The sequence below is a fragment of the Meriones unguiculatus genome, chromosome 15 (genome assembly GCF_030254825.1).
Source record: "Meriones unguiculatus strain TT.TT164.6M chromosome 15, Bangor_MerUng_6.1, whole genome shotgun sequence".
NCBI classification, from domain to species: domain Eukaryota; kingdom Metazoa; phylum Chordata; class Mammalia; order Rodentia; family Muridae; genus Meriones; species Meriones unguiculatus.
Window position 1 is genome coordinate 78,695,435 of NC_083362.1, and position 26,944 is coordinate 78,722,378.

At 44.5% G+C, this 26,944-nt stretch overlaps 2 protein-coding genes across 3 annotated transcripts in view; one reads left to right on the forward strand and one right to left on the reverse strand.

The window, feature by feature from the left end:
• Thap4 (THAP domain containing 4) overlaps positions 1–21,445 on the reverse strand; it is a 50,087-nt gene extending 28,642 nt beyond the window's left edge. The window contains exons 1-2 of one of the 2 annotated variants that reach the window (XM_021632078.2): positions 21,232–21,445; positions 17,564–18,702 (exon numbers count right to left, since the gene is read on the reverse strand). In XM_021632078.2, coding sequence (XP_021487753.1) covers positions 17,564–18,702; positions 21,232–21,308 — 1,216 coding nt within the window. In that variant the 5' untranslated portion in view covers positions 21,309–21,445. Of the gene's footprint in view, positions 1–2,468; positions 2,590–17,563; positions 18,703–21,231 lie in introns of those variants that run through there. The other variant, XM_021632079.2, reaches the window with a different exon arrangement.
• A 227-nt stretch (positions 21,446–21,672) lies between these two features.
• Positions 21,673–26,944, forward strand: part of Atg4b (autophagy related 4B cysteine peptidase) — a 30,064-nt gene continuing 24,792 nt past the window's right edge. The window contains exon 1 of the mRNA XM_021632034.2: positions 21,673–21,823. Coding sequence (XP_021487709.1) covers positions 21,814–21,823 — 10 coding nt within the window. The 5' untranslated portion in view covers positions 21,673–21,813. The remainder of the gene's footprint in view (positions 21,824–26,944) is intronic.

Sequence of the window (26,944 nt, forward strand, 5' to 3'; positions counted from 1 at the left end):
CAGGACAGCTACTGTCATGCTGGGACATGAATCTGAATCTACTGTTTCAATATTGCTAACTTCACTCTTTCAGTAAATCCAGAAATATCAATTTGGGGATATAACAACCGCTTTCTAAAAATTTGTTCAAATTTAAACCACTGGTGGTATGAGTCACATATTCTTGTAGGGCTGTCTGGTGTACTAGTTAGTCTAGCATTGCTGGGTACCGTGTCCAAAGTCCCCAAGATGTCAGGGGCTGGTGGCTTTAGGTCCTCCACCTATATATACTACTGTGCCCTCCCTACTCCATCCCTCCTTTATCCTCTCCTCTTCTGGGTAAGGACAGAGAAGGCACTGGCTATTTTGGACCAATCTGTATAGTCCTCAGCTACATCTCAGAATAGGGTTTATGCTGTTTAGAGTCACCCTGGGACAGGTTCCAGAAAGCAACTAGTGCTAAGACACTATCCCACTGAGCAAGTATTCAGTTACAAGCTCAACAAAGAGCAAGGGGAACCAAACAACAGAGCCTGACATGAAATACCTGTGAGAGCTAAGTGGACATGGTATAGTACATATTAACCTAGGCAGGAAGTGTGCTTTCTGCAAAGCTTGGGTAGGAACCAAGCCCTCAGAGCCTGAAGGTTTTCATGGAGAAGCAGGGTTGGTCCCTTGAGTACCTGCTTACCTTTTCCCAATACTATGTGGAGGGGCTGGAGAGATGGCTCAGTGTTAAAAGCCTATTCTGAATACTCTCCCAGAGGACCCAGGTTTGATTGCAACACTTACCTGGTGGTTCAGAACTATCTGAAATTCTAGTCCTAGGGGATCTGATGCTCTTTTCTGGACTCTGAAGGCACTGCACACTGTGTTGCACACACATACATGTAGGCAAAACACCAATAATACATAAAAACTAGGTAGTGATACTGACAGCATTCTGATTAAATGGGAATAAAGGTATCACAAAGGTACAGATAGGAGAGGCCCACAGAGGATGAGACTGTAAAGAAACGGGAAAGGGAACATAGACATTGAGGGGATTGGAGGGGCTGCGTGGCTAGGACCAGGCAGGGGTGGAGAACAAGACTACCAGCAAGGCTGCACACTGCATGGCATCTGGGCCCATGGGTCTGAGTAGGGCTCAGCTATGCCTGATGTCCTGGGGGCAGGGGTACAGGCTGCAGTATACCCTTTTTATCCTTTCAATGATACTGTAGTTTGTTCCTTCTGTGCTGAGGGGTATCAAGCATGGCCTGACTCAAGTAGGGGGTCTTGTCTATTAGGAGCTTTGGGGGCCTGGACAGGAAAATAATTAATTAGAGAGGAAACACTGCAAGTTGCAAATCTGAGGCTGGCAGAACAGAATTGTCAGAACCAGAAGAGGGAAAGGCATTGGATGCCATGTGGTAAAGAAAATCGAGATGTCCCCAAGATAGGGTGGGGAAGACACAAAAGGAAAGGAAGGACATGGGCAGGAGGGCACAGGAAAGATGTGTAGGCCACAGGGCAGAAATAGATAGCAGCCTCAGGCTGGCTGGCATCACCAGGGTGTGGCCTGCTTAGTAAATGGGTACCATGGCACTGGTTGAGCATCTACCTGAAAAGAATGAAGGAAAGACTGCTGAGTGCTATAGCTTGCTGCCTTGCCCAAATTCTGGCTAAAGCCCATTAAGCAGATACCTGTGAGTCAATGTGGCGTGGGAAAAATTCACTAAGGCTATGAAAGCCACTTTATAAACAGGAGCTCAGCAGGTCATTCTAGAGGAAGAACTGCAAACCTCAGGCACCACCAATTCTATGGCACGCAAGGTTCATGAATTGGTTTGTGACACTTGAAAGTGAAAGGAAACACAAATCTTTGAGATTCTCTGATGAAGAGTAGAAAATGCAGAATGGAAACAAATCAGGATGTTCAGTGCTGAGGTCCATGGTCCATGAGAGACTGAAAAGCAGCACCTAGGCACTGAGCCCTGGCTCCACCCCCTGCTTGCTGTCCTTAAAGGATGCCAGTTGGATGAGTGACAGCAGGTGGGCGCTGACCAATCAGTGCTTCCACCCTGGCAGTAAACTTTCGGCTGCCCTAGGTGGGCTGGCTCCTTTTCTCTGCTCCTCCACTACCCAAGAACCCCTGCCTGGGAACTGCTGCCAGCCCTGACCACTCTCCTTGCTTTAACTGGGGTAGCCAGTGAAGACAATCAAACCATTCTATAACACAAATATCCAGTATGTGGATCTTACATATGCCAAAATTCATCAAACTACAGCCTCAAGAACTTTGTGTTTTACTGTATATAAATTCACCAGGAAGAAAAAAGCATAAGGATCTAGCCTATTTGTAGCTTTCAATCTCTTTTTAAAAACTGACAGATTTTTCTATGAATTTTCTTTTGATTTAATTTTTCTTTTTATTAAAATCTTAAACTGCAAAAATAAAAATTTTAATTTTCTACAATAAGTGGCCTAAACATTGAAAGCAGGCTTACCCATCCCTAAGTTTCCTGAACTCCGACACACTCCGTCAAGGTTCCTCAAGGTTATTTTCTGCCAATTGACGGGAAATGTGTGCACCTGGCTGTTAAGGCATTGCAGGAAATGAATGCCAATCCAAAGAGAGCATTCTGGGAACTGTAGTCTAGTATAAAAGACTGAGTCTCAGAAAAATGAGGATGACAAAGACAGCCTGGGAGATCCTAGAATTTTAGAGCTAAAGGAGCTTTGGAAACAGAGTTAGGATCAGGCCAGAAAGTTAACTGTTCCATCCAGATAAGGAGTGAAAATTCTAACCCCTGTTGTTTCCACTGAATGCAATGGAGAAACCAACTCACTAACTCAGAAAGCACAGCAGGGCAGGCACAAAACAAAAGCTGTTTTTTCAGGAACATTTGCCAGGAGCTTAGACTCCTAATATACTTTTCAGTCTTTAAGAATGTTATTCTGCTTAGCTTAGCTTTAAACATTGGGGTTTTCAGTCAGCAAATGGGCCCTGGGGCCTGGTGACAGGATATGGGTAGATACACTTTCTGGGACCTGAGGGCAAAATCCTTCATGATTCTTATTCTCACATCACTGCTTTGTTTCCTGCTGGGGCAAGCAGAGAAAATGACACTAATCATACAGTACTGCAATGTTGAAACTACACACCACCAAGGACCCTAGCGGAAGCTGGCTGCTCAGTAGTCCTGAGGAGGCATGGGGTAGCAGGAGGCGTAGGGTCTGGGTCCCACTAGTATCAAGATGACAGCAAGGTCCAACTGATCATTCACAATGGAAAGGGGCACACAGACTCAGGAAAACCAGAGATAATGAATGGAAAATAGAACAAATAGTCCTACAGAATTCAACAAAACATACATAACCAGGCTCTAATATTATTTTCTACAAAGATTATGTTTGATTATCTCGTTAATCCACTGAGTATTATTAGAGTGACATACACTGATTTTTATTTATTTATATATTTGGTCAACTTGACACAAATTAAAGTTATCTGGGAAGAAGAGAAAATGCTACTACCAGAATGCTTATAGATAAGTCTGTAGGGTATTTTCTTGATTCACGATTGATGGCAGAGGGCCAAGCCTACTGAGGGCAGTGTCACCTCCAGGCAAGTAGTCCTGGATGGTAGAAGAAAGCAGGCTGAGCAACCATGGCCTCTGCTTCAGTTTCTGCCTTGACTTCACTGTAAGCTGAAATAATCCCTTCCTCTCCAAGGAGCTTTTGGTCATGGTGTTGATCACAGCAGTAGAAACCTATGACAGCTAGTAAGTTATTAAAGTTAATAGCCTGCTCAAATATTAGTAATGAACACATTTATTAATGATGTGGGGGCATCCAGTTTCAACGCTGAGGAGTATATGGCTTTAGTATGGTGGCCTATACCTATAATCCCAACACTTGAAAGACAAAGGCAAGAACACTGCCAGAGTTCAGCATGGGCCCCACAGGGGAGCACCAGGACAGCCAGGATGACATTACTAAGAATTTGTTTAGAAATGAGAGAGGGGAGACGGGAGGTGGGCTTGGTGGCATGTGCCTTTAATCCCTACAGAGGTAGGTAGATCTCTGAGTTCAAGGCCAGTCTGGTCTATGTAGTGAGTTTAAGAACCGTTAGGGCTAGGCAGTATGACCTGGTTTCAATAAAAATCAAAATACAAAAACAAACAAATAAAAACCAACAAAACAAGACTGGGATGGAGGGAGAAAGGGAAGTAGCGGAGAAAGGGATGTAGAGAGAAAAGTGGGGTGGGAGAGAGAAAAAAAATATCGATCATATTTCCATCTTATAAGAAATACAGAAGAAGCCAAGTGCAGTGGCACACACCTATAATTCTAGCACTCGGAGGCAGAGGCAGGTGGATCTCTGTGAGATGGAGGCCAGATTGGTCTACAGAGTGAGTCCAGGACAGCAAGGCTACACAGAGAAACCTTGTCTGGAAAAACCAAAAGAAAGAAATACAGAAAAATCAAGGAAACAAGTCTACTGACAGGTCCCCTAATACAGTTACAGCTCAGATCAATGTTCTTGGAGAAGAAACTAAGGGATGCTGATTGACAGGGACTTCAGGTGACCTTCATGAACTGTAGAAGGTGGAGAGGCAAGCCTGAGAACCTGCAAGGTTCAGTCCTGAGTCTCTTACCCATATCTTCCAGGAAGCCTAGCTGTACTGCCTCCAGGAAGCCCAACAGGTTCACACCATGAAAAGCAAAGGGGGAAAAATCACTTCATATCTTTGATACAGTAGCTATGGGTTACTATACAAACTCTGGGCACATAGCTAGGGAAGGACTCTCCTTTTATGTTCCCCATCTTCCATTTTACCCAAGGGGGTTTATATAAAAGGTAAGACAAACTTGTGAAGATTATGACTCAGAAATACAGGTCACTCCAAGACTGACATCAACCCAAAAGTACAGGTGACTTCTCTCTCTACATCTACTATCAAGCTGCAAGGCCCCACAGCAGAAAGAGTGCCAGGAGCAACAGAGTGCTAGAGGATTTGGAGAAACCAAAGACAAAGATGCGCATGCAAGAGAACCCCCAGCCATTGCAGAAATTAAGAACCATCCAACTGTTAGCCACTCAAGATGGCGACTTATGCCTAAGACCCTGATTTCTGCCATGATACACTGTACCACCCTTTCTGAGTTAAGTAGATATTTCAGGAGGACATTACCTTGATTGTATTCCTGCAACAAAATCAAGATTCACTCCTGCTGCCATTCCAAAGGCATGAATTAAGAGTTCCTTTCATCCCATACCACAAGAGAAAGGGGCTACTTTTCTTCCTTCTGGGTACCCTCTTCACTGGGTACCCAACGTGTGACGTAGGGACAGTGACAGCCTGTTTAGGATATACTGAGTCCACATACTGTAATGACTCAGACCTCTCTTCTCTCTTTCCTTTTTCAGTCCTGGCCTTTCCCACACTCTGAGTGGGAGTAAGCAAATGTGGCTGACATAATTGCACCTGCTCGTCTCCTTCCTTATCTGAGATCTACAGGTAGCCAGGTTTTTACTCTCTCCAGGACAGTGAGCTTCCCTTCCCCTCCTAGCCGATTTGTAGCTAGTTTCAGTTTGTGAGCTTCCAGCCCTTCAGAGTCGTTCTTGCTTGACCAACTAGATGGGTTTAGCTCCAGAAGAAAACCAAACTTTATCTCTGAGGATTGGAGTGCCATGTCTTCACTAGGAAAGTCAGTGCAGTAAGGCTAGGTCTACCAGACACATGGAAGGAGGTTCAATACATTAAATGGTGCTTTCAGGGAGAACATTGTCCCTCCAGTAGGAGCTGTGTTAGGTCTTGTGTCCTCTATCTCCTCTGACCCATGCCCAGAATGTAATCACAAAAACTAGCTAAGTTTGATCCTCAGACTCTCAAAAGAAAACAAAACAAAACTAAGCTCATTTTCCTCTGTTACAAAATCTGGACTTTAAGTCCACTCCTAGACTAAGAATGTTGGCCACTTCATGGCACTGCGACTGTGTTCTTCAACTAGATCTCTTTTGCCATAGTTTAGGACTCAGACTCCAAGCCTTTGTGGCTTTGTCATAGCACCCTCAGATCTGAGAGGAGTGTCATCCGTGTCTCACTAGATAATGATTAAGATAGGGTCCTGGCTGTCCTGGAACTCATTTTGTACATCAGGCCTGCCTCTGCCTCCCCATGCAGGGGTTAAAGGTGTGGGCCACAAGGACTAGCTCACCAGATTCTTTCACCCTGGCCCCTGCTCAGTCCCTGGTTTCTCAGCCACCAGTCACCCTTTGCCTTAGTAACTCTGCTCCAGGAATCAGGAAACCCATTAGGTTCTTACCATGAAAAGCCACGAAAAATTCCCTGTCTCCCACTTACCTGTCTTCTTATTTCTCCTCCTCCTTCCTCCTTCCCCACTGCAGTAGAGGTCCCTCTGAACTCTCTCCTATATGGAGAACCTGGATCAATCCTTGAAATATTTTCTACCAACACCAACCAGCTCATTTCTTTAACCTAAACCTATGTAACAGGCTTCACCCCTGACCTTTCTGCCTGGTCCAGCTGTTGCCTGAGCCTATTGTTTGGTTTATTTGTTTGTTATCCTCCCTTAGATACATGTGATGTGTTTATAAGACAAGCTCCCCCTCCCCCAAGGATTGAACTCAAGTTGACCTGTGAATAGAAAGAATACATAGACAATTAGTCCTAAACCCTTTTAATTTGTAAGATGAAGAAAAGAATTTAGGGGGAGCTGACTCCACAGGTCAGAGCACTTGTTGCTTTGTATAGGACCCAGGTTTGGTTTCTACCCACATGGTGTTTCACAGCCATTAGTAACCCTAGTTAAAGAGTATCCAACTCCTTCTTCTGACATGAGGGTGGTGAACATACATGCACGAAGGCAAAACACCCATACACATAAATCAACTAAATCTAAAAAATTAGTTAACTTTGTGAAAATAAAAGGTTAATTTTGCACTATAAGAACAATGCCACCAGGCAATTTAGGTTAGACATTAAAAAAAAAATTTAGCCAGTAACAGTTCATTTTTACTACCATCCTCTAGCAAGATCTCTTTTGTAAAACACAACAAGTGATCAGATGTGGCGTATGTCCAGGCTTTTATTGCTTCAAAAGAAAGCCCAAATTCTATCAGTGATTTTATAAACAAAAGAACAGAAAGGAACAAGCGTAGGAAAGATATAAAAGTTATACGTTCAGAAACATACTTCTGATAAAAAGTTAATGTTTTTGAATACTGAAAGATTTTTGTGGGGCCAGTGAGATGGCTCAGTGAGTAAAGGTGCTTGCTGCCAAGCCTGGTGACTTTAGATCAATCTCTGGGACCCACGTGGTAAAAAGAACTGATTCAAACAAGTTGTCCTTAGACCTCCATGTGTGCTGTGGTACATGCATGCGCACACACGTAAATTTAAAACTAAATGTAGTAATTTTTTAAATAATTTATTTAATTTTATTCTATGCGCATTAGCGTGAAGGTATCATATCCTTTGGAATTGGCGGTACAGACAATTGTGAACTACCATGTGGGTGCTGAGAATTGAACCTGGGTCCTTTGGAAGAGTAGACAGTGCTCTTAACCATTGAGCCATCTCTCTAGCCCCTAAATGTAGTAATTAAAAAAGAACTTTTAAAATAAAAGACTTCTTTTCCTATTTGATCTCCTTTAACTGTCTTATTGTTCTAGCAAGGACTTCAAGAACTATGCTGAAGAGATATGGAGAGAGCAGGCAGTCTTGCCTTATCCGATTTCAGTGGGATTGACTTAAGTTTCTCTCTGTTTAGTTTGATGCTGTATATTGCCTTTACTATGTTTAGGTATGTGCCTTGTATTCCTGATCTTTCCAGGACTTAAATCAAAAATGAATATTGGATTTTATCAAATGCTTTTTCAGCATCTAAGGAGATGATTTTGTGTGTGTGTGGTTTTTTTTTTTTCAGTTTGTTTATGTGATGGATCACATTGATGGATTTCCGTATACTGAACCAACCCTTCATACCTTGGAGGAAGCCTATTTGGTCATAGTGGATGATATCTTTGACGTGTTTTTGAATTTGGTTTGCAAGTATTTTTGCATCAATGTTGGTCTTTGTGAGGTTTAGTTATCAAGGTTATTGTGGCTTCATAGAATGAATTTGGTAATGTTCCTTCTGTTTCTATTTTGTGTAATAGTTTGAAGAGTATTGGCGTTAGCTCTTTTTTGAAGGTCTGGTAGAATTCTGCACTGAAACCATCTGGCCCTGGGCTTTTTTTTGGATGGGACACTTTTGATGACTACTTCTATTTCCTTAGGGGATGTAGAACAATTTAATTTATTTACCTGATTTGATTCAGCTTTGGTAGGTGGAATCAATCAAGAAAACTGACCGCCACAAGGAGACCAACAAAGCTAAAACTCTGAGCCCAGGGGGTCCTGCAGAGATTGATGGGCCAACCTAGGACCAAGCATGGAGAGGACCTAGACCCCTGTTCAGATGTAGCTGATTGGCAGGCTCAGTCTCCATTTGGACTCCTGAGTAAGGGAGCAGGGGCTGCCTCTGTCATGGACTCAACTGCCTGCTCTTTGATCACTTGCCCCTGATAATGCCCTACCAGGCCACTGAGGAAGAGGATCCAGGCAGTCCTGATGAGACTTGACAAGCTATGGGCAGATGGCAAAGGAAAACTCCTTCTTTCAGTGGACTAGAGGAAGGGGATACGGAGGGAAGAGAGAGGGAGGGGGTTCAATCGAGATACATAATGAATAAATTGTGAAAAAAATTAAAATAAAAAAGACTTATGATATCTTATACAAACAACTAGCACCTAACTAGTCTCAGGGAAGACAGGAAGTGTTATAAAATTTCCTACAAGATAGTGAGCTGGAGAGATAGATTAGCGGTTATGAGCACTAGCTGCTCTTCCAAAGGACACAGGTTCAATTCCTAGTACACACATGGCATTTCACAACTCCAGTTTCAGAAGATCCAACACCCTCATGCAGACACACATGCAGGCAAAACACTAATGCACATAAAATAAAAATAAACTTAAAGGAAAGAAAGAAAGAAAATAAAAGGTTGTGAGCTGTCCTCTTTGTACCTATTCAAATATGACCCCATACAAACAGCCAGGAGACAAGCCAGGTCACTTCTCTTAACTGCTCTAGAGGTAGCCTCCCTTTAGAGAGCTGTTCTCTTTCTGAAAAGTTATCCACTGTGTTTCTGTCCAAAGTATATATTCTTTATTAAAATTTATTCTTTATTAAATTGATTATTTGTAATCAACTCTGGTCTGGTAAAAACTTTTATCCTCATTCCTTCGGCTCATCATTTGTAGCACAATGCTCAACGGCACCATAGATTAAAAACAAAGCAAAGACTTCAGAGATGGGTCAGCAGGTAAAAGTACTTGTTACCATGTCTGATAACTTGAGTTTGATCGTTGGAACCAACTGACTCCTGCAGGTTGTCCTCAGACTTGCTTCCATATGTGGGTGATTTAGAGACAGAGTCTCTCTGTATAGTCTTCGCTTTCCTAGAACTCACTCTGTAGACCAGGCTGTCTACAGAGATCTGCCGCCTCTGCCTCATGAGTGATGGGATTACAAATCGAGTCCAGGACAGCCATCGCTACACAGAGAAGCCCTGTCTTGAATGGCCCACACCTACAAACTTCCAAAAAAAGTGCCCTTGTCTATCAATGACATCACTGTAGTAAATTCAGAAAATCTACCAAAAACCCCTGGAACTATTGTGCAATTACAGTATGGATTTAGGATACAATGTTAATGTACAAAAATTATTCACTCTGCTGTGAGCTATCAGTAAACAACTGTAATTCTATAATTAATCCTATAATAGAAAATTCACATTTGCATTAAAAAGGGAATATTTAGGCATAACTAATGAAATACATACATATGAAATATATATGTATGAATTTTAAACATCTATTTATTTATCTATTTAGTGTGCACATGTGTGTATGTCCATGGGCATCTGTGTACCACAGTGTATATTTGGAGGTCAGGGGCAGAGTCTGTTTTCTCCTTTTCTACCTTGTGGGGTCTGGGGATTAAACTCAGGTCATCAGCTTTGGCAACAAGCTCCTTTACCTGCTGAGCCATCTTAACTTTCATTAAAAAAAAAAAGTATAAGTTTTAAGGGAAAGTACCAAACCAGTCAAATGGTGACATAAAGTCTAAGTAAATGAAAAAGTTTATGAAGAACCAATATTGTTGGATGTCAGTTCTTTCCAACTTGATCTACAGATGCAGTACTGGGCATGCCAGAGTCCCACCAGATATTCTGGAGACAATGGCAGAATGATTCTTAAGAATTGTGGAAAGGTGAAAGATCTATACTAGTCAACAGCACACTAGGCACAAGACTCACAAAGCACTCCATTTCAAGTCCTGTAATTCTACAGGAATGGAGAATCATCTCAAAATGGACCACAGGCCCAAATGTAAAAAGGCAAAGCTATGAAATTTCTGATAAAAACACAGAGAGAATCTAGGTAACCTTGAATTAGCTAAGAACTTTTAGAATACCAAGCGCATGACCCATGTAAGAATTGGTAAGAAAATGAACAGGGCCTGGGAGCCCACTCAGTTCAGTTAAGAAAGAACTCCCTTCCAAGGGAAAAATACAAAATAAAACAAAACCTGAAATAAATAAAAACTAAATAAAAAGTGAGTTCTGAGAACCTATCCTTTTTATAGGCTGGCCTCAGAGTCAGGCAACGTCCAGCATCAGCATGACTGACAACTGCTCTACCTTTGACTAGCCCTTTCACACTTGCAAAATCAGTATTTAACAGACATACAGTAGTGCAGATTTGATTCTGACATCCAAAGAAAGGGGACAAACCATCCTTAGCAAACACCCACCAAATGGGACTGGAGCCCTGCCACCATCTCAGACATACTTCTGAGACAAAATGAAGGGTAGCTGACATGGAACATTTACCCCATTTTCTACAGGTCTGGATGTGTGTCTGTGTGTGTGTGTGTGTGTGAATCCTCTTAGCAGAACTTTCAGATTCCAGAAGACAGGTTGACTTCATTAAAACTAAAATCCTAGGCTGGAGAGATAGCCCAGTGGTTAGGAGCACTGGCTGTCTTACAGAAGACCTGGGTTCAGTCAGTTCCTGGCACCATATAAACTCCAGTTCCAGGTGGCCCAACAACCTCTTCTGGCCCTGGTCGGCACTAGGCATACACAAACACATACTATATGGGGGATATATAACACCATATATTTAAAAAAAAAAAACCTGTGTTGGAGAGTTGGCTCAGTGGTTAAAAGCACTTAACATCTCTTGCTAGATAGAGGACCAGGGTTTAATTCCCAGAACCTACATGGCAGTTCATAACTGACAGGAGAATCTACCATACTTCTGAAGGGCTCCAGCCTTAAGCCCATGGACCTAGCTTAGGCAAATTGTCTGAAAGCAAAAGGACTGGCTTGTTGGAGGATATCTGATCACACTGTGAACCCCAAGATTGTGTTGTCTACTGGAAAAACCTAGTCTAGTTGTGGTGAGGGAGTGCTGTAGTGGAAAGCCATCTGTAGCACTCTTTTTTAAAATTCTTTATTTGGGGGTCTTAGGCCTCTACTTCCTTCCCATCAACCCCCAACCTTAAGTAGGAGAGAGAAAAGGTTAGTGGGGAGAGGGATCCCAGACCCCTTACTTTGCCCTGTTAGTTAGGGTCAAGGGTTTCTTTTAGGGTTCTATACCAATCTCTGTCGACCACAAACACAGCTAGCAGTCTCCTCCACGCAGCTGAGTTTCTCTCCTTCTGTGTGCTCCAAACCTTCATATCATTTCTGGTTTCTCCAAACTGCTACACACCACACACCAACATTGAACACCACCCTGAAAGCCACCCCTTCTCTTTCTTGGCTTTCATATTTATACTCTCAGAGTCCTAGAACATGCCCCGCTCTATGCTGCACCTGGAAGGCCATCACCAGCTGGCAAAGATCATGCTCTGGGCAAGACAATTAACAGGTGTGGACAAACTAAAATACCATATTTCAGATTGAAACAAAAACATACTTACATAACATACAAAGAACCCAAAATTTTTATTACAGAGTTTGGCTCAGCCCTAGCACACACTTTTAATACAAAAGCTTTCTGCTTGAACAGGGTTAAAGTCAACCATAGGCAGGAGCAAGCAACCAGTTGACAGGGAGTGAACATACAAACAAAACAAAACAAAAAACAGAGTAAGAGGACGATAGAGAGATGCACAGGAACAGAAGGGAGGGACATTGAGTTTGAGGGGGGTTTTGTTTGTTTCTTTTTCGAGACAGGGTTTCTCTGTATAAGCCCTGCTGTCCTGGACTCACTTTGTTGACCAGGCTTGCCTCCAACTAACAGAGATCTATCTGCCTGCCTCTGCCTCCCTAAGTGCTGGGATTAAAGGCATGAACCACCAAATCCAGGGTTTTTGAGACTTCATGGAGAAGGAATGCTTCCTTTCTTGGGATGTCAGCTAAGGAGGAAAGTCAGCTCGATGCTTTCTCAGCCTCCCTGAACTAGTAGGTTTTCACCTCAGCATCTAGCTCCCAAGTCTTTATTGGTAAAATCGCACATTTGAGATTTTGTTAAAAACAACACTTGCTAAAAAAAAAAAAGTAATGAATAAACATATGGATAGCTGTGTTTACTTAAACCTAAAGAGTGACCGAGGCAATCCTTCTCCAGTGAAGGATTCTTTCTTAGTAGAGATCAGCTGACGCATGGAGCACGAAACCAACAGCAAGCAGTGTGCTGACTGGCCAGAGGTCCAATGCGGGAGTCCTCTTGAGTGCCGCCTCAATGATAGAAGCAGAGACATAGGCAGTGACCACCTGACCCCTGTTCACCATGCCACTCCCAGGCTGCTGAGATCTCAGCCTCATACCTCCTTAGAGTCTAGCGGGATCCTCACCACTGAAAAACAGGACTTTCCCTAGTGCCACGGCCCTTTAGGCTACTGTCCACTTATCATTCTCCCATCAAGGCTAACTGGCTTTTTAAAGAGTGACTGTCCCTGGCCTTGCATCATTGCTCCCCTCTCATACACTACCCCCTACCCTGGGTTCTATCCCACAACCCTAGGGAAACCAGAGGTAAAAACAACCACCTTTTCACATACAGCCTAGGGCCCTTTCTTAACCTCTTCTGGAAATAGAGCCAGCTCAATCCTTCATCCAGTCCTCCATACTCTCTGATCTCATATCCCAGTTTTAGCATGGGTCCTGTTCAAAGCCCTGTGATGGCACCTGAACACACTTTAAGACCAATTCCCCTGCAGCAGCCTGTGTCCCAGGCCTTTGCTCCTGGAGGGGAAGAGGTACCATCCTCCCCAGGGTTCAGGCCTAGCTCCAGTCTTCTGCCCTGGACACTCTATTCTTTCTCAGGTCCTAGCTAGTACCTCTGACTACTGTATCTCTTCCTCTTTATCTCCTGTCAGTTCTTGACATCATTCTTACATAGCAGAGGGCAATCCTCTACCTCACTGAGTAATGTTGCAGAAAACCAACTCATCCTTTTCCAACACACCAAGACAGAATAAACAACAACAACAAAATTCCACATTTGAAATTTGAGCTTTTAGGTCAAACAACACACAGGACAAGTATGACAAGATCCATACCAGATATAAGAGGTGACATTCTACATACTCAAGGCCAGAAAAACCTCTTATACACAACTTGCCCCTTCTTACATAGTAGTAAGAGTGTACAGGTTGTCCAGGACTGGATGACAGAGTATGAGGGGAACAATGATTCAAGGCCAGGGACAGTTGCTTTTTTAAAAAGCCAGTTAGCCTTGATGGGAGAATGTTAAGTGGACAGTAGCTTAAAGGGAAATGGACCAAGGAAAGGTCTGTTTTTTAGTGGTGAGGATCCTGAAAGGCCCTAGGGAGGTATGAGGCTGAGATCTCAGTAGCCTGGGAATGGGATGGTGAACAGATATTTCCAAAAAGGACAAACTTGGGTGTGTACAGAGTGGTGAATAAAGTAGCCACCAGAATATAATTTTAAAAACTAAATACTTATTGCTTACTTTAAGAGGTAAAAATATAAGCAATACAAACCAAGACCCTGGACTATCTTACCTGGGGAGGCTAATACACAGTAACTTATCAGGTCTATACAATCATAGAAAGATGACTGCATATATACATATAGTTCCAACTTTTTTTCCTTTCTGAGACAGGGTCTCATGTAGCTCAGTACGGTTTTGAAATCTTGAATATCTTGTCTTTGCATCCTGAAGACATGTGTACCACCACATCCAGCATTACATGTTTGTTTTTAAAACAAAGTAACAAACTGGGCATGGTGGTTCATGATTACAATATACACACTCTAAGGTCAAAGCAGAAGGACGCTGAGTTTGAGGTTGCATGGGTTACACAGTTTTGTTACAAGCCAGCTAAAACTGTAGTGTGATACCATCTCCAAAGCCAAACAGACATATTAACAACAAAAAGGGAAAGGCTAAAAATAAAATTCCCAACTTATTGATAATGATAATTATTAGTAGGTTTAAGTACTCTATGAAACAACTCTTATAAGTTCAATCAAAAGTGTATCTATAAGAGAAAGACTGAAATTATGGAGATTGAGAAGTAATACTCAGGTGGGTGTGGTTACCCAAGCCTATCATCCCAGTACTTGGGAGGGTAAGGCAGGAGGATCAGTAGTTCAAGGCCAGACTTGGCTACACTGTAAGAGAAAGAAAGAACTGGAGGAGGGAGAAGCCTTGAACTGGGAGCAGTGATTTAAGTCCTGATACCCCAACTACTGAGGAACTGGAGGCTGAAGCAGAACAAAAAGATGGAATGAAGCCTGAGCAACAAAGTGAGACTAAATCTCAAACTATGAGGCTTTTAAATGAGAGAAAGGTTTTCTATATTAATGACCATCAGGAAAATCTAACAAGTTTTGAAGCCTAAAGCAAAAGTTGACAAATACAGGCAAGGGTAGTGGTTCAGATGTATAGTATTAGTACGGGAGGTTGAGGCTAGAGGATAACCACAAGTTCAAGGCTAGCCTAGACTACATGAGGAGAACCTGTCTCAAAATACTAACCAAAACCAGTAAGTTGATAGACACATATTAAGAAATAGGCACCTCCGGAATTGTAGTAAGAGAGTGCCTCACCTGTGTAGAAATCAGCTGACTGAGTACAAGAAGTGAGGCAATAGATCTGCTGACTCATACCAGGACGATCTCAGTCTTAGCTATAGGGAGTGGGGGTGGGGTGGGAGAACAACAATGTAACCAGCCAGAGCACACTTTCTTCTGAACCCAAGTCTAAAGCAGAGACACTTGCTCCTCAGAGGCCATCACCACCATTAGAATAGCTCTAGGATTAAGATGGACTCAAGGCTGAGATGACAAAATATTGGTAACCAATGAGTACAGCATAAAACAAATCCAGTATGGTACACAAGTAGAAAAGAACTCAGGTTTTAGGTTAGGAAGCTTTCAGAAGCCAGAATAAGTAAAACCAAAGCAAGGAGAAAGAAGCAATATAATAATAAAAATGGAAACAATGTAGACCACGGCTAATTGTTCAGAAAGTTCTGTACTAGTGACCACAGCAAAAGGACACCAAAAGCAACATCATGGGTGAGGATTTACAAAAGCAGTACACCCAGATGCCTCAGCTTTGACTGAGGCTGCTCTTCCCAGGATGCACTCAAAGGTTTCACTATTGCCACTGAGGTCTAGAAGGCCCTGAAATGTTGCTCTAGGAGACAGGTGGGTCAATCATACCTGTCCTGGCAAATTCTGATACACATAAAGTGAATGCAGTCAGAAACGTTCTCCTCATGTACTGAACACTACCCACACTATCCTTACTCTGTAAAGAGTACCTAGAACTCAAAATCATTCTTACTTTATCTTTTTGGAGACAAGAGTCTCATTATACAGCCTTGGCTGGCCTTGAACTCAGATCCACCAGCCTCCTGGGTTCTGGGATTAAAGATATGTGCCACCATGCCAAGCCTAGAAATTGATTTTGAAAAGTAAATAAAACAGGCCCAGTGAGATGGCTCAGCAAGTAAAGATACTGCCAAGTCTGAGGACCTGATTTCACTTCCTGGGACCATGGAAACCAACTCCCCAAATTGTCCTCAGGCCTGCGTGTGTGCCAAAGGACTTCCTGGACCCCCACATGCACACAAAGTAATGCAATTTAAAAAATTAAATTTAAAAAATAGTAAAATAATGGGAGAACCAAAAACATAGCTAATAAATACTTAAGATGTATACACCAAAAATTATAAAACACCAACAAGGGATAAAATTTGGGAGGTATGTAAAATGTTTTCACTTTTTTCCTTTTTGTTTTGTTTTTTTTTTTTTTTTTTGCGGGGGGGGAGACAAGAGGGACTCACTCAATAACCCAGAACTATGTACCTCAGGCTGAACTCAAATTCATGGCAATCCTCCTGCCTCAGCCCAAGTGCTAGAATGACAGGCATGTGCTAAACACCTGGCTAAATCTTCCCTTGGCTTATCTATTATTGAATTTCCACAGGAAGATGGCTCAGTTGGTAAATGTGCTTGCTGCCAAGCCTGCTAACCTGAGTTTAGTCTCTGGGACCCACGTGGTAGATGGAGAGAGCTGATTTCTGTAAGTTCTCCCCTGGCTTTCACTCACATCTCACTAGGTGGTTCAGGCTGGATTCAAAAATTAAGATCCTTTTGCCTTAGCCTTCAGTTCTGGGATTACAAGTATGAGTGACCACAACCAATTTTCCTAAACTCTTTAAAAAGAGTTAGTTTAGGGCTGGGTATGGTAGTTCACACTTTTAATCTCAGCATTTGGGAGACAAAGGCACCTGGATTTCTGTGAGTTCAAGGCCAGCCTGGCCTACACAGTGCGATGTGAGTGAAGGTCAGAAGATATCCAGAGCAACACAGTGAGACTGTGTCTCCCCAGCCCAGCTAAAAATAAGAAATATTCATGTGTTTTACTTTTCTTGATGTCCTTCCCCTTCCATGAAAAGCTTTTGGGCCAAGAATCAAAGATCTTGCCTGCTGACTTGATTCTGATTTTTGTTTTGACACAAGGTCTCTATGTCAGTGGTTCTCAACCTCTGGGTCACAAGCCCTTTGTGGATCTAATGATTATTTCACAGGGGTCACTTAAGACCATCAGAAAACACAGATACTTACGTTATGATTTGTAATAGTAGCAAAATTACAGTTATGAAGTAGTAACAAAAACAATTTTATGGTTGGGGGTCACCACAACATGAAGAAATGTATTAAAGGGTCACAGCATAAGAAAGTTTGAGAACTACAAGCTGTCCTGGAACTACATAGAGCAGGCTGACCTCAAACTCACAGATCCACCTGCCTCTGCCTCCTGGGTACTGTGATTAAAGATGTGGGCCACCAAGCCTGGCTACCTGCAATGCTGAATCTTTATGCACATAGGCCTCTCCTGTGACTAGGTCTGCTCTACACTGGGTTCCCTGGCCAATGAGCACTCTCACGAGATCACAGGGAATGTGTAGCCCATAGAGAAACGTCTTCTAGTCAGATTAAGAAAGGCAGGGGAGTACCCTGGCTAAGTACTGACCGTGGCTGGGGGGCAGCAGACCACTTAAGTAGGGGAGGTAGGGGAGACTTGCTCTTCTCAGCTCATCCAGCTTCTCCTGCAGCTTGCGGACCTGGCTGTCAGATCGGCTAACCCTCTGCCGAAGACTCTTTAGCTCTCCATTCTTCTTTTCTACCTGCTCCCGCAGGCAGCATACTTGGCTCTTGTTCTGCCGAGCCGAAAAGCAGTAGGAGTGCAGGGAGTCGATGAGCTTACAGGCCCCTGAGGCTGACAAGATGACCTCGTTGATGGACATGGGGTTGGCATCACTGTGTTCACTCTGCACGGCTTCTGCAGCTGGCTTTGGGGTTACATCAGTAGGAGGGGCAGAGGGGCTCTGGGAAGCCTTCTGAGGGGTTGCTGTAAGTGAGGAACTTGGGGGACTTTGGGCCACACTATTCCCACTGCACCTTGGCTCCATATCTCTCTTCAGCCTCTTTCGGTCCATGGGCTCACGGGGGACAGATGGCCTCTCTCGAGTGTGCTTAGAGGAGAAACTATAAGAATGTAGTGAACCGATGAACTTGCAAGCTCCAGATCCTGGGGGTGTGAAGTCGTCCATAGAAATGCCACTCTTGTCTGCTCCGCCTGCATCGGCAGAGGAAGAAGCCTTCTGGGGGTCAGCCTCTGTAGCAGACACTTCTGATCCTTCCTGGGCGCCAGCCACTGGGGCGGCCTGGCCATCTCCTGGAGTTCTTTCCAGAGACTGCCCCTGCTGCTCACTGACAGCACCTGGGGTGGCCTTGGGAGTTGCATCACTCAGTGAAGAAGCTCGCTTCAACTTTCGGGACTCAGGCTTGGACATCAAGTTATCACTGGAGGACCCTGAAGAACCTATGCTTCCTTTCCCTGTTGCTGCGCTTGTGTGGCCCCTCATGGTCCCTGTGGTCTTTCTCCTAGCATGACCATGGCCTCCAGGCCCCCTCTTCTTCTCTGACAGGTGGAAAATAGAGGGCACAGCCGTGGGCTTCAGCAGGCGATGCTGGTCCTCCAGCCTTTTGGAGAAGCTGTCTTTGGTAAAATGCTCACTACAGAGGAATGAATACTTAGTGGGGGTCCAGTTATCCCTCTGAACAGCTTTTAGCCACTGGATCAGTCGTTTGGAGTCCTTTAGAGGGAACCTGGAGGACACATAACAAAGTACTTAGAAATATTGAGATGACTTCCTCTAAAACTATCATCAACCAAAGCAAATCAAGTGTTTTTGTAAGCAGCCAAACCCATACTGATGTCATCTGCTTAAAACCTAATAAGGAATTCAGGACCATCTTCCAGGTTATTACCGAAATGAAAAGGAAAAGCCCTACTGTATATATTTTAGGGTCCTGAGTCTATAGGTTAGAGAGGAAAAAAGGATACCCCTCATAGGTATGGCAAATGACCCTGGCCACAAAGGATGCTCAGAAACAGCAAGTAGAATCCGGGACAACGGGAAATAGCTTTCACAAGTGGACCACTGACCAAATCATCTGGTACCTGAAAAATAGGTTTCTGGGTGCTACAACCCTAATGAGAAGCCAGGCAATAGAGTTGGGAACAAGAGACCAGGAAATATTTCAGAGGCCTGGCTAAATACCAACCACAGCTGAGGCTCAAGTAGCTAAGGGTATAGGAAACAGCTTTCCCATAAAGACCCAAAAGCTCTAGCCAGGCCTAATGGTGCACAACTGTGATCTCCTCAGTAACTCTGAAGCAGGAGGATCACAAGGTCAACATCTCCCTGGCTACAGAATGAGTTCGAGGCCTATCTAGACAGCTTAAGTGTCTCTTAAACAAAACAAACAAGAGGCAAGTGTTGTGGTGTATAGCTGTAACCCCAGTACTCAGGAGGTGAGGGCAGGGTGATTCCGGCCTCAGTGTCGTCCTTAGCTACCATGAGGCCAGCTTCTGCTGGGATTTTGTCTCAGAACAAAGAGAACAAAAGCAGGAAAAAGAGCTGGGAGTATAGCTCACTGCTAGAGTGACTTGTGATCTAGGTTTTCCTTCTACGAGGCAGCAAAAATGTTCCTTTAGGAGCCTAGGTACGTCATAGCTATAGGACGTCATGCTGAGTGAGCTGGTCATAGGCTGGGATGGTAGTGTAAACTTTTAATCCCAGCCCTTAGACACAGGCAGGCCTCTGAGTGTTCAAGGCCAGCTTGGTCTGCAAATCGGGTTCCAGAACAGGCAGGGACATGTAGAGAGATCCTGTCTCAAAAGGAAAAAAAAATTAAAAAAAAAAGCAACAAGTTGTTTGTGGTGGCTTATGACTACAATCCCCCCACTTGGGAGGCAGAGGCAGGAGGACTGCCCCAAGTTTGAGGCCAGCATAAACTTTAACAATGAGTTGTAGGCCAACAAGGCCATTCAATGAGACCTGGTCTCAAAACACTCATAAAAATGGCAGGAAAAAAAAAAAAAAGATGCGCAGTAACATACTTGGTAATTTTTTCTCTCATCTAATGAGCTATTTAATGATCATTTGTTAAGGGGAGATCTGTTAAGACCAAACTGGCTACACATGGTAGGGTTGATGGCTAGCTCAACTGCTAAGGGCCCCACCTGAGGAGGCTGTTTGTGGACCAAGACTGGCCCTAACAGGATGAATCTGTACGTTCTAAGCAATGTGACCTTCTAACCTTCTTTCTCAATGTTTAATAAGCTAGATTCCTAGAGTTCCCCCGCCCCCAATTCCAGCACTGTCTACCTCCATACCTTAGAACATCGAGAATGCCAACAACGATCCTTTCAACTCTGTCTCATTTTCACAAAACTGTTAACAAAACTTCTGGGACATGTTCTAAACGAAATTGTTACGGAAACATTCTGGCTGATCTATAAGATTGTTTAACGCTACCAGGTTTTGTTTTGAACCAGACAGTACGACCTGAGACTCAATGTAACCCTGTGTACTTTCAACGGACACGTGTCATTCCCATCTTTAAATTTTAACACCAAGTACTAAGAGGCAGCAGGATGTGCGAAGTGATTTCTAAGGCAGAGTCCCTTCGCTTGCTGTTCACTGCTGCTGAAAATCTCAGGAGAGGACGAACTGAACTGGGGAGTCTTGAAAGCCTTCGGAAGGCAAGGCCCGCCTGGGGGCCACCCTCCGAGAACCTTTCGAGAAACCTCCGAAAGCCCTTCCACGGTCCTCCCGCGGGCCTCTGGCAGAGTGCTGGATGCGGGAGGTGCTCAGTGCCAGTGCCCGGACCGCAGGACCACGAAGGAGAGCGATGAAGGACTATGGATGCAGGAAGTAGAGCTGCGTGCGCCGGGCCGCACTCCTGCCACACACCTCCAGGCGGGCTGCCCCGCCGAGGCAAGAGCGGAGAACTGCTCGAAACCAAAGAGCAGAATTAATCTAGGGAAGCGCCCTTGCAGAAGGCTCCTGAAACTGGCAGCGCCAGCCCCAAATCAGTGCGGCGCCGGTTGGCGGAGGTGGCGGCGGGGGCCTCTGGTCGCCCTGCCCGAGGCATAGCCGTGCGGGTACCCAAAGCCGGCGATCCGGGCCAAGGTCACAAAGCCCCACGACCCGTCCACCTCCCTCAGTTGCGCTTAGCTACCCGGCCCCCGACTCCCAGTCCCCCAAGCTCGGCCCGCCGCGCGGCCTCAGTTTCCCCGCGGGCCCGGCCCGGGCGGGGGCGTGGCGGACCCGGAGGCGGGCCGCGTACCTGTGGAAGGAGACAGCGCGTTTCTCGCCCTTGCCCTGCCTGTTGGAACAGTTCACGGCCGCACAGCAGATCACCATTGCGGGCCTCGATCGTGGGCGCCGCCAGGCTCCGATCCTTGCCGCCCGCCCGCTGGCCCGACCCGCCCCGAGGGAGCGCGGCGACACAGCTCGGGACGTGGGCCGCGGCAGAGCCGTACAGCAAGATGGCTGCGCGCTGCCGCCCGCAGCGCGCTGCGCTCGGGCTGCCGGGCCACAGCGGCAGCGTAGCGGCCACGGTAGGCGGTGAGTCCGTACCGAGACATGCGCGGGTGGCGAGGCGTACGGAAAGATGGCGGCGTCGGAAGAGTGCCCCTCGGGCAGGCGGTGGGATGCTCCGAAAGGGCGGTGAGGGGGCGGGGCGATTTGGTCCCTTCGGAAACCACATAAGCCGAGGCCCCGCCCCCGCGCTCCCACCGCCGTACGGCGAGATGGCGACGCCCGCGCTTCCGCTGCGCCGCGCTTGGCTACCTTGGCTTCCCGTCGCCGTGTCGCGCAGTGGTCCGTCGGAGCGACACCACGGGCAGTCGGCGGCCGGACGGGGAAGATGGACGCAGGTGAGGAGGGCGGGTGCCTGCCCTGTCGCAAGCGGGCTTTTGTGGCCGCCCCGTAGGGCGGAGGCCGGTGTGTTTAGCAGGACGGGCCGCGCCTCCCCGCAGCGCGCAGTACCCGGTTCGCGGGGCCACCGGTCAACGCCACGGCCTCCGGCGCCTCCAAGGCCCTTGGGGAGCGCCCCAGCCTGTGGGTTCCCCGGCTCTGGGCGGGAGGGCAGCGAGGCTGAGGGACGATCAGGACGCGGGCACACTGGTGCCCAGGGTGGACCCCTCGCGCCGCGGAGCTAGGCCTTACTCTGCCCAGTGAAGAAGCCGACCTCTTTAACTTCTGTCAAGTTGTTGGCTGATGTCCCAGCAACCACAACATGCACATCTTTTGTCTTTAAAGTTCAATAACCTGTGTAGGTGATCCACGCTGCCGTTCCTGCGGCTGGAAACAGTGAATCAGTCGCATCCTACTTTGACTTCTTGGCGTACTAATAATACTGGGTTATGGGTGGGTGGTGTTGCCTGTTTGTTTTTGTTTCTTTAACTGCCTCTTGCTTCCTAAGATCCAGAAAGAGTACAGTTCTTTGTTTTTCCTGGCAAGGTGTCTTGAAGATGCAAAGTTACCAAATACAGTGTTCGATAATAGCCCTAAAAATATCCACACAACCCCCCCCAACAGAGATTCTTGCTTTCATTTCCCCAGCAGCATTAGTGTTTATTTTTTTAAATTAATTTTTTAAAAGAACTCCTATGCCTTCAAGAATTCAGTCCTTTGTGAAGGAATCTTGCCACCTGGTTTTATTGTACCTGTCTTCAACTGCCTTGCTTTGATGTTTTCCTTTTACTGACAGTTGTACCATAAATGTAGTTGGCTCTTACTTGGGAGTGATGCCTACAGTTAATACACATTTTAATGGTTTCATCTCTTGGGTGTTTCAAATGGCTGGAGGAAGCTGGAACCTTGACTCCCCAAGAAACATGAACCAGGTGTATATTTTGTGAAGTTATATATATACATATATATATATATACATATATGTATATATATATTTAAGAATGAATAACCGAAACTGCCACAGTGTTTCTGGAGGTATGGAGTGGAATAATTATTGAATTATCCCCACCCTCTTTTTTAAAAAAAAAAAAAAAACACAAGAGGGCCTCACCATGTAGTCTTGTCTGATTTGGAACTCATAGCTGTGTAGAGTATGTTGGCCCCAGACTCACAGAAATCTGTCTGTGTATCCCTAGTGCTGGGATTAAAGGCTAGAACCACCTTGACTCCAGTTTCTTTTTAGGTATTTTCAGATACCTAAAGCCCTTAATATGAGAGATACAGTTAGGGTGGAAAACACAGTTTAATAGTCATATTGCCGTTAATGTGAAAAATAGTTAAGTCTATAATTGTTCCATTGCATGATGGGACCTTAAGTGGGCCTTAAATGCTGCTCAGAGATCAAACTCAAAAAGACATTTGTGTTTGAAGACCTGTATTAGTGCTGATAAAAAACACATACGACTGTTTTTGGGTATGATGGAGTAGTTTTTCTCCTGATACAATGCTGGATGGCTTTTTATGATCTACCCTCTAATCCCTGGGCTCCCCTCTCTTGATAAGATCTCTCAGCAAAGCCCTTGCTGTTCTAGAACTCACAATGTAGACCAGGTTGGCTTTGAACTCAGAGGTCCACCTGCCTTTGTCTTCCAAGTGCTGGGATTAAAAGTGTGAGCCACTGTGTTACACCTTACTTGTTCTTTTTATAAACTACATTTATTATTGAGTATCAGGAGTTGGAATGTAGACGTCGGAGGGAAAAAATGGAGAAAAGAAATAAAATATTGTTGTGAGACAGCTGACATTCCCTACAGGGGACTAGGAGTATGTAGGAATGATTGGTGCTAATATGAAAGAATGATGTGGGCCAGATTATAAGGGGATTAGAGTTGTAGCAGGCAGGCCAAGAAAAATTTCATTTTGAAAGTATATTTAAAAATTTTTTGAGATTATAATTTGTTATTTTCCCCTTCTCTCTCCTCCCTCCAGACCTTCTTATGTACACCCACAGCTTGCTCTCTGAAAGTACATTCTTGTCAAGACCAAACAAAAAACAAAACAAAAAAATAAAAATTATGTAAGTGAACTGATGGAGGAGCTGTATTGATGCACCCAAGTGTAATGAGAGGGTCAGAGAAGCCACATCTGAGAGTTTCCAGTACCACTGTGAGGCAGCCCGCAATCCGATAACCCTAGTCAAGGGGACCCAGTGCCACAGGCCACCTAAGGCACATGTACATATGAACGTGCAGACACATGCTTGCACAGTTTGTTTATTGGTTTTTTGGAGATAGGGCTTCTCTGTGTAGCCCTGGCTGTCCTAGAACTCACTCTGTAGACTAGGCTGGTCTTTAACTCAGAAATCTGCTTGCCTATGCCCCAGAGCTCAGGGATTAAAGGCCTGCATCCACCCATCCACCCAGTTTAGTTTTATTTGTTTGTTTAAATGCAAAGATGGAGAAAGATTATTTAGGTTCAATCATGGATCCTTGCCAGGTCACAGTGAGGACTCAGGCATTTATTCTGAGAAGGATTCCTTGGAAGGTATTGAGAGGAATATGTGATTGCACTGAAATTGCTCTGGGATTTAAAACAAACAAACAAACACTTACATAATTTGTATTTATTTTGTGAAGTTAAAATATAATTAAATCATTTTCCCTTACCTTTTCTTCTTCCAACCCCTCTCATGTATTCCCTCGTTGCTCTCTCTCAAATTCATGGACTGTTTTTCTTTAGTTGTTGGTGTGTGTGTATTTCTGAATATATAAATAAAATCTGCTTAGTCTGTATATTATTTTATGTATATAATTTCAAGGAGACTACTTGATACTGGAGAGGCTCTTCTAAGGAAGACCATTTCTCCTGTTCTCAGCATTCCTTAGTTGGCTGAAGTTCTTTTTCTAGGGTTTAGTCCCCATGAGATTTCTCCCTTCCATGTTAGCATGTTAGTTCCATGTTAGTTGGTGTTCTTGTTCAGTTCTTGTTTAGGAAGCTATGCTGATTGGACTCTGGGTAGCTTCTAAGAGATGTAAACTCACAGCAAACTTCCTGTTCTTCTAACTCTTTAAAGTCTTTTGGCCCTCTCTTCCCCTCTGATCCCTGAGCCTAAATTGCAGGAGTTATGTTGTAGATGTAACAGTTGGGGATGGGCACCACATGATCGCTTGTTCTTTCCGTTTTGATCAGTTGTGTTTTTCTGTAACGGTTTCCATGTATTGCAAAGAGACATTTCCTTGTTGAGGGGTGAGAACTACACTTATCTGTGGGTGTATGGGTAAATATTTGGGCTCTAGTTAGGAATTATGCTGGTGTAGTAAGGTAATGATTGTAGGTTCTCGAAGACCCATGGCATTACTAGCCCCAGCCAGGTAGTTGACTAGGTTTCCAGTACCAGGCTTAATTTCTCTCCTGTTGAGCAGCCCCCCCTCTTTGTGTGTGTGCGTGTGCGCATGTGCGTGAGCGAGCGAGCTAGCTTCTGTTTGAAAGAAGTGTTGGTGACCAGGAGGGATGGGTGAGTAGGTAGAGTGCTGTTAGAACAAACATGGGAGTCTGGGTTTGGATCTGTAGCATCTACATAAAAGTGATGTGAGGGAGCCACTGGTCTCTCTACACATGTGTAGGCAGCCTCACAGAATTTGAATTAATCACTTACCTATCCCTCTACTGCAGGTTGAGTATCCCTAATTTAAATTCAAAATCCAAAATCTCAATAGTTGCCAACCTGATGCTATGTTTGGAAAAACTCCTTACCTGAGCTCATGTCAAAGCAGTCACACATGGGAATGTAGCTCAGTGGTAGAGTGCCTTTTTAGCATGCACAAGGCCTTTGAGTTTTTTTGTAGAATGTTTGCCTACCATTCATGAAGCCCTTGGTTCATCCCTAGCATTCATTGTAACCAGGCATGGTATCCTATACCTGTAACCCAAGCGTTTACCCAGAAGTGAAGGAAGGCAGATTAGAAGTTCAAGGTCATCGCTGACTATATAGAGAATTTTAAACCAACCTGAAATGCATGAAACCCTTGTCTACAAACAAATGAAAGCCATGAGATGCCCAAACTCTTTATGGTAGTATGTGCCTGTAACCCCTTGGGAAGCAGAGGCAGGAAGATTATAAATTTGAGGCCAGCCTGAGGTCTACTGAGAACCCTATCTTAAAAACTAGATATAGTGACTCTTGGCCATAATCTCACAACTGAAGAGCCTGACTGAGGCCAGCTGGGTTACATAGTTCCAGGTTAGTTTGAGTTACCGTGTGAGATCTTATCTCAGCAAAAACAAAACCAACAACACATCTAGTAGCCCAAGCCTGTAATCCCAGCTATTTAGAGGACTAAAGTAAAAGGATCACAAGTTCAAGGTCAGTTTTGGCCACAAAGTGAGTTCAAGACTAGTTAGCCTGAGCTAACCTGTTCTTAAAAATAAAGAGTGAAATAAGCAGAATAGAGATGTAACTCAGTGATAGAATGTCTGCCTAGCATGTATGAGGCACCAAGTCCAGTCCCTGGTACTGCAAAACCAAATAGAAAAAATAAACATCTTTAAAACCACCATCACATTAAAAAGAATTTTATGAAATTACTTTCAGGGGACTGGAGAAATGGCTTAGCAATTATCAGAGGACTGGAGTTAGGTTCTCAGCACTCAGACTTGTAATTCCAGCTCCAGAAGATCTTATGCCTTCTTATGGCCTCTACAGGCACTGACGTGTGCATGTACACACACATGTACACTTTTAAAAATTTATCTCCAGCCTGTATATAAGGCGTGTAGATGAAACCTAATTAAGTTTCATTTCTGTATTTGGGTCATAGTGCTTTTTGTAATGAGGTCTTATTATGTACATGCAGATACTCCCAAATTTAAAATACTTCTGTCCCAGTTAATGTACTGTAGGGTTACTTTGAACTTCTGATCTCTCTCCCAAGTGTTCAGATTACATACCAGAATTACAGATGGTTCACCAACAGACCTCAGTTTATATGGCACTAAAGATCAAACTGAGGGCTTTCTGTAAACTAAGCATTCTGCTAATTGAGCTATGTTACCAGCTTTACAGAACTGGATTTGATGTGAAT